Below are 7,500 nucleotides of genomic sequence, written 5' to 3'. Positions count from 1 at the left end.
ACCAGGTGAGGTAGTCAACATCTCATAGGCATCGTGGTGATGATGGTGAGAAAGACGCAGACTCCAAATACACAGCAGCAGGCGTCGTCAGGGTCAGGATGGAACCCACGACCTCCTGTGCACCAGGCGAGGTAGTCAACATCTCTGAGTGTATGCGTCTGTCTATCCCTCTCTCTGATTGGTCGCAGCCCGTCGCACGAGACTCGGTGCGATTGGTCGAAGTTCCCGAGCAGCTGTGGGCGGGGTCTAAGCTGGTGGGCGTGGTCTTCTACTGCTCGGCCAATCAGGTGCTGGGCCTGGAGGTGCTGGTGACCACTCACACGCAAGTGGGCGTCGCCGTCTACCGGAAGAGCTGGCGCTGCCCCGGGTAACCACGGCAACCAAATCAAGCGCCTGACCAGCGACTAACTACCGACTCGCTAGCACAACCAGCTCCTAACTAGATCCTAGCCAGCGGTGGGTGGAGTGGTTAGCGCTGCGCTGCGCTATGAACCTGGCGGCCCGGGTTCGATTCCCGCTCACGGCCAACACCAGTGACGATTATCTGAACCGGTCCCGGGCCTCCCCTAGGTCGACTCAGCCTCAAATGAGTACCTGGTGCGGTGTGTAAACATCGCCACTGGGGAGACAAAGGCGGTCGGGCGTGGTGCTGGCCACCCACCCCCTCGTGTGCCGTGCCGGCCTTCATAGGTGCTCGCTAACAGCACTTGCCCCTACAGTCTGTTAAGGCTATATGGGGGATCTTTGTGTGTCTATGTGTGTGTGTCTATGTGTGTGTGTCTATGTGTGTGTGTCTATGTGTGTGTGTCTATGTGTGTGTGTCTAAGTGTGTGTCTATGTGTGTGTGTCTATGTGTGTGTCTATCTATGTGTCTATGTGCACCAGGCCTCTACGGGGAGTGCGCTGGGCCACTCTGCGTGTCCCCGACCCGCTGGTTTACCGCCGCGACCGCTTCCTGCGCCGCTCCGTGCCCGTGGAGGGCGCCATCGTGCGGGCCTGGCTGGGGGCGGGGCGTGGGGAGGGGGCGGCGCGTGGGGGCTACCAGACGGTACGCGCGCACGCACGTGCAGCGATTTCAGCCGCACCACCTCTACATAACAATAGGCTCGTTCAACCATTCTACACAACAAAGACTCATTTCCTGGCAGCGATTTCATCCGCACCACCTCTACATAACAATAGGCTCAGTCAACCGTTCTACACAACAAAGACTCATTTCCTGGCAGCGATTTCATCCGCACCACCTCTACATAACAATAGGCTCAGTCAACCATTCTACACCAAAGACTCATTTCCTGGCAGCGATTTCAGCCGCACCACCTCTACATAACAAAAGGCTCAGTCAACCATTCTACACGACAAAGACTCATTTCCTGGCAGCGATTTCATCCGCACCACCTCTACATAACAAAAGGCTCAGTCAACCATTCTACACAACAAAGACTCATTTCCTGGCAGCGATTTCAGCTGCACCACCTCTACATAACAAAAGGCTCAGTCAACCATTCTACACAACAAAGACTCATTTCCTGGCAGCGATTTCAGCCGCACCACCTCTACATAACAAAAGGCTCGGTCAACCATTCTACACAACAAAGACTCATTTCCTGGCAGCGATTTCAGCCGCACCACCTCTACATAACAATAGGCTCAGTCAACCATTCTACACAACAAAGACTAATTTCCTGGCAGCGATTTCAGCCGCACCACCTCTACATAACAAAAGGCTCAGTCAACCATTCTACACAACAAAGACTCATTTCCTGGCAGCGATTTCAGCCGCACCACCTCTACATAACAAAAGGCTCAGTCAACCATTCTACACAACAAAGACTCATTTCCTGGCACCGATTTCAGCCGCACCACCTCTACATAACAAAAGGCTCAGTCAACCATTCTACAGGACAAAGACTCATTTCCTGGCAGCGATTTCAGCCACACCACCTCTACATAACAAAAGGCTCAGTCAACCATTCTACACAACAAAGACTCATTTCCTGGCAGCGATTTCAGCCGCACCACCTCTACATAACAAAAGGCTCAGTCAACCATTCTACACAACAAAGACTCATTTCCTGGCGGCGATTTCAGCCGCACCACCTCTACATAACAAAAGGCTCAGTCAACCATTCTACACGACAAAGACTCATTTCCTGGCAGCGATTTCAGCCACACCACCTCTACATAACAAAAGGCTCAGTCAACCATTCTACACGACAAAGACTCATTTCCTGGCAGCGATTTTAGCCACACCACCTCTACATAACAAAAGGCTCAGTCAACCATTCTACACAACAAAGACTCATTTCCTGGCAGCGATTTCAGCCGCACCACCTCTACATAACAAAAGGCTCAGTCAACCATTCTACACAACAAAGACTCATTTCCTGGCGGCGATTTCAGCCGCACCACCTCTACATAACAAAAGGCTCAGTCAACCATTCTACACGACAAAGACTCATTTCCTGGCAGCGATTTCAGCCGCACCACCTCTACATAACAAAAGGCTCAGTCAACCATTCTACACAACAAAGACTCATTTCCTGGCAGCGATTTCAGCCGCACCACCTCTACATAACAAAAGGCTCCGTCAACCATTCTACACAACAAAGACTCATTTCCTGGCAGCGATTTCAGCCGCACCACCTCTACATAACAAAAGGCTCGGTCAACCATTCTACACAACAAAGACTCATTTCCTGGCAGCGATTTTAGCCACACCACCTCTACATAACAAAAGGCTCAGTCAACCATTCTACACAACAAAGACTCATTTCCTGGCAGCGATTTCAGCCTCACCACCTCTACATAACAAAAGGCTCAGTCCCATTTACACGCACCTTTACATCAGCCTCACCTAGTTTACACAACAAAGGCTCATTCCTAGCAGCGTGCTTCAGCCGCACCGAACCTCACACAAATAATATTCAGGTGCCTACCTTGGCTCCTCCCACCCTCAACCAGTATATATACAAGGACGGTTTTCTGGGAATTTCTCTCACTTGATACAGCTATCGTGCTGTGACGGTTCCGCCTGAAGACGGAAGTTTTTATTAATTTAAATTTTTTTACTACGTGACTTTACCGAAAACACCTAAGAATAGGGAAACAAATTTCGATTTAAAGCTTTCGTGACTGCAGGGATTCATCTTCTTGGTTCTTTGGGTAAAGTCACGTAGAAGGGAAGTAATAAAATAATAAAAATAAAACATAATAAAATGAAATATTTCATTTTATTATGTTTTATTTTTATTATTTTCATTTTATTATGTTTTATTTTTATTATTTTATTACTTCCCTTCTACGTGACTTTACCCAAAGAACCAAGAAAATAGGGAAACAAGTATTTGATCCCCTGCTGATTTTGTACGTTTGCCCACTGACAAAGAAATGATCAGTCTATAATTTTAATGGTAGCTTTATTTGAACGGTGAGAGACAGAATAACAACAACAAAATCCAGAAAAACGCATGTCAAAAATGTTAATAATTGATTTGCATTTTAATTAGGGAAATAAGTGTGTGGTGTGCCTAAAGCACAGCAAGTTGGCACAGTCGGGGGCACAGGTGGTGCATCAGCCAGTCATCTCGGTCATCTCAGTCAGTCGACCCGTGGCACCTGCTGGGTCTGCCCCGTGACCTCCTGCCAGCGGGTGTTCGACACTTCACGTGGCAGCCTCAAGGTGCACATGGCCTGGCACAAGCGTCGTGGTGACGTCACCGACACTTAGTGGCGAATGGCGGTTGTTGTTGTTGTTGTTGTGTGCGTCTCCCGCTCACTCTACCACTCACTCACTCACTTTACCACTCACTCACTCACTCGCTCTACTACTCACTCACTCACACCGCTACTCACTCACTCTCCTACTCACTCACTCACTCTACCACTCACTCTGCCACTCACTCACTCGCTCTGCTACTCACTCTACTCACTCACTCACTTTACCACTCACTCACTCTGCCACTCACTCACTCACTCACCGCTCACTCACTCACACCGCTACTCACTCACTCCTGCCAGCGGGCGTTCGACACTTCACGTGGCCTCAAGGTGCACATGGCCTGGCACAAGCGTCGTGGTGACGTCACCGCCACTTAGTGGCGAATGGCGGCTGCTGTTGATGTTGTTGTTGTTGCTGTTGTTGTTGTTGTTGTTGTCTCCCGCCAGGCGCTAGCGAAGGACTACCGCGTGCTGTCGGCGCTACCGCCCCTGGCGAGGCCTAGCCGGCCACCGCAAGCCTGCCTCGCCTGGGCCGGCCTGGTGAAGGAGCTCGCCCAGCCGGAGAGAGGAGCGGAGTGCCCGGCGCTGGAGGGTGACTCGCTCAGTGACTCACTCACTCACTCACTCACTCTCCTACTCACTCTACTACTCACTCACTCAACCACTCACTCACTCAACCACTCACTCACTCAACCACTCACTCACACCGCTAGAGGGTGACTCGCTCAGTGACTCACTCACTCTACTACTCACTCAACCACTCACTCACTCAACCACTCACTCACTCACTCACTCAACCACTCACTCACACCGCTGGAGGGTGACTCGCTCAGTGACTCACTCACTCACCTACTCACTCACTCACTCTACCACTCACTCACTCACTCACTCTCCTACTCACTCACTCGCTCAGTGACTCACTCACTCACTCTACCACTCACTCAGCCACTAACTCACTCACACCGCTAGAGGATGACTCGCTCAGTGACTCACTCACTCACTCTCCTACTCACTCACTCACTCAGCCACTAACTCACTCACACCACTAGAGGGTGACTCGGTCAGTGACTCACTCACTCTACTACTCACTCAACCACTCACTCACTCGCTCAGTGACTCACTCACTCGCTCTACCACTCACTCAGCCACTAACTCACTCACACCACTAGAGGGTGACTCGCTCAGTGACTCACTCACTCACTCTCCTACTCACTCACTCACACCGCTAGAGGGTGACTCGCTCAGTCGCGCACACCGCCACCCACTCTCCTACTCACTCGCTCAGTGACTCACTCACTTTCCTACTCACTCACTCAGCCACTCACTCACTCACACCGCTAGAGGGTGACTCGCTCAGTGACTCACTCACTCTCCTACTCACTCGCTCTACCACTCACTCACTCACACCGCTAGAGGGTGACTCGCTCAGTGACTCACTCACTCACTCTCCTACTCACTCACTCACACCGCTAGAGGGTGACTCGCTCAGTCGCGCACACCGCCACCCACTCTCCTACTCACTCGCTCAGTGACTCACTCACTCTCCTACTCACTCACTCAGCCACTCACTCACTCACACCGCTAGAGGGTGACTCGCTCAGTGACTCACTCACTCTCCTACTCACTCGCTCTACCACTCACTCACTCACACCGCTAGAGGGTGACTCGCTCAGTGACTCACTCACTCACTCACTCTCCTACTCACTCACTCGCTCAGTGACTCACTCACTCACTCTACCACTCACTCACTCTCCTACTCACTCACACCGCCACTCTCTCACTCACCCTACCACTCACTCACTCACTCCCCTGTGTGTCTGCGTGTGTGTGTCACTGTGTGTGTGTCACTGTGTGTGTCTGTGTGTGTGTCACTGTGTGTGTGTCACTGTGTGTGTGTCACTGTGTGTGTGTCACTGTGTGTGTCACAAGAGCCCACGGTGCTGCTAGCGTCACCGCTGGTGCTGTCTGTGTGTGTGTGTCACTGTGTGTGTGTCACTGTGTGTGTGTCTGTGTGTCACTGTGTGTGTGTCACTGTGTGTGTCTGTGTGTCACTGTGTGTGTGTCACTGTCTGTGTGTCTGTGTGTCACTGTGTGTGTCACTGTGTGTGTCACCAGAGCCCACCGTGTTGCTAGCGTCACCGCTGGCGCTGTCTGGGCGCCACGCCGGCCTGGCGCTGTGTGTGTGTCACTATGTGTCTGTGTGTGTGTGTGTGTGTCACTGTGTGTCACTGTGTGTGTCACTGTGTGTCTGTGTCTGTGTGTGTGTCACAACACCAGAGCCCACGCTGCTGCTAGCGTCACCGCTGGCGCTGTCTGGGCGTCACGCCGGCCTGGCGAGGAGGCTGCCGCCGGTGCCGGCACACGAGATGGAGCTGGCCAGACAGAGGCTCTCACGGCGACCACGGTAACGGTGGCCATGGTAACCGCGGTGTCCATGGTAACCGCGGTCATGGTAACCGCGGTGACCTGTTGCCCGGTGGGGTTTAGGGCGGTACTTGGGGCTTCCCTCCCCAACCACCCCCCTAGGTAGACTCGGCCTCAAATGAGTAGCTGGTGTAGTAGCCACCATCACCACCACCATCATCACCACCACCACCACCGCCACCACCACCACCACCCCCACCACCACCCCCACCACCCCCACCACCACCACCACCACCACCACCCCCACCACCACCACCACCACCACCACCACCCCCACCACCGCCACCACCACCGCCACCACCGCCACCACCACCGCCACCACCGCCACCACCACCACCACCACCATCATCACCACCACCACCACCCCCACCACCACCACCACCATCACCACCACCACCACCACCATCACCACCACCACCACCATCATCATCACCACCACCACCACCACCACACCATCATCACCACCACCACCACCACCACCACCGCCACCACCACCACCACCACCATCACCACCACCACCACCATCATCACCACCACCACCACCACCACCACCACCACCACCATCACCGCCACCACCACCACCGCCACCACCACCACCACCATCATCACCACCACCACCACCATCACCGCCACCACCACCACCACCACCGCCACCACCACCACCACCATCATCACCACCACCACCACCACCATCACCACCACCACCACCATCATCACCACCATCACCACCACCACCACCACCACCATCATCATCACCACCACCACCACCACCGCCACCCCCACCACCACCACCGCCACCACCACCACCACCTCCACCACCGCCACCACCACCACCGCCACCACCACCACCACCATCATCACCACCACCACCACCATCACCGCCACCACCACCACCACCACCGCCACCACCACCACCACCATCATCATCACCACCACCACCACCACCACCACCATCACCACCACCACCACCACCACCCCCACCACCATCACCATCACCACCACCACCATCACCATCACCACCACCACCACCACCCCCACCACCACCACCATCACCACCACCACCACCACTACCACCATCCCCACCACCATCACCATCACCACCACCACCATCACCACCACCTCCATCACCACCACTACCACCCCCACCACCATCACCATCACCACCACCACCATCACCACCACCATCACCACCACCACCACCATCATCACCACCACCACCACCACCTCCACCACCATCACCACCACCACCATCATCACCATCACCACCACCACCACCACCACCCCCACCGCCACCACCACCACCACCACCACCCCCACCGCCACCACCACCACCCCCACCGCCACCACCACCATCAC

General features: G+C 54.2%; 1 protein-coding gene across 1 annotated transcript in view; it reads left to right on the top strand.

The window, feature by feature from the left end:
* Window positions 1–7,500, top strand: part of LOC144953274 (protein sel-1 homolog 3-like) — a 16,858-nt gene that overhangs the window by 5,045 nt on the left and 4,313 nt on the right. The window contains exons 3-6 of the mRNA XM_078883844.1: window positions 189–367; window positions 886–1,048; window positions 4,168–4,312; window positions 5,998–6,124. Coding sequence (XP_078739970.1) covers window positions 189–367; window positions 886–1,048; window positions 4,168–4,312; window positions 5,998–6,124 — 614 coding nt within the window. The remainder of the gene's footprint in view (window positions 1–188; window positions 368–885; window positions 1,049–4,167; window positions 4,313–5,997; window positions 6,125–7,500) is intronic.

Source organism: Lampetra fluviatilis, chromosome 73 (assembly GCF_964198595.1).
Source record: "Lampetra fluviatilis chromosome 73, kcLamFluv1.1, whole genome shotgun sequence".
Classification (NCBI taxonomy): domain Eukaryota; kingdom Metazoa; phylum Chordata; class Hyperoartia; order Petromyzontiformes; family Petromyzontidae; genus Lampetra; species Lampetra fluviatilis.
Note: the sequence above shows the minus strand (reverse complement) of the source record. Positions and strands in the feature narration are given on the sequence as shown.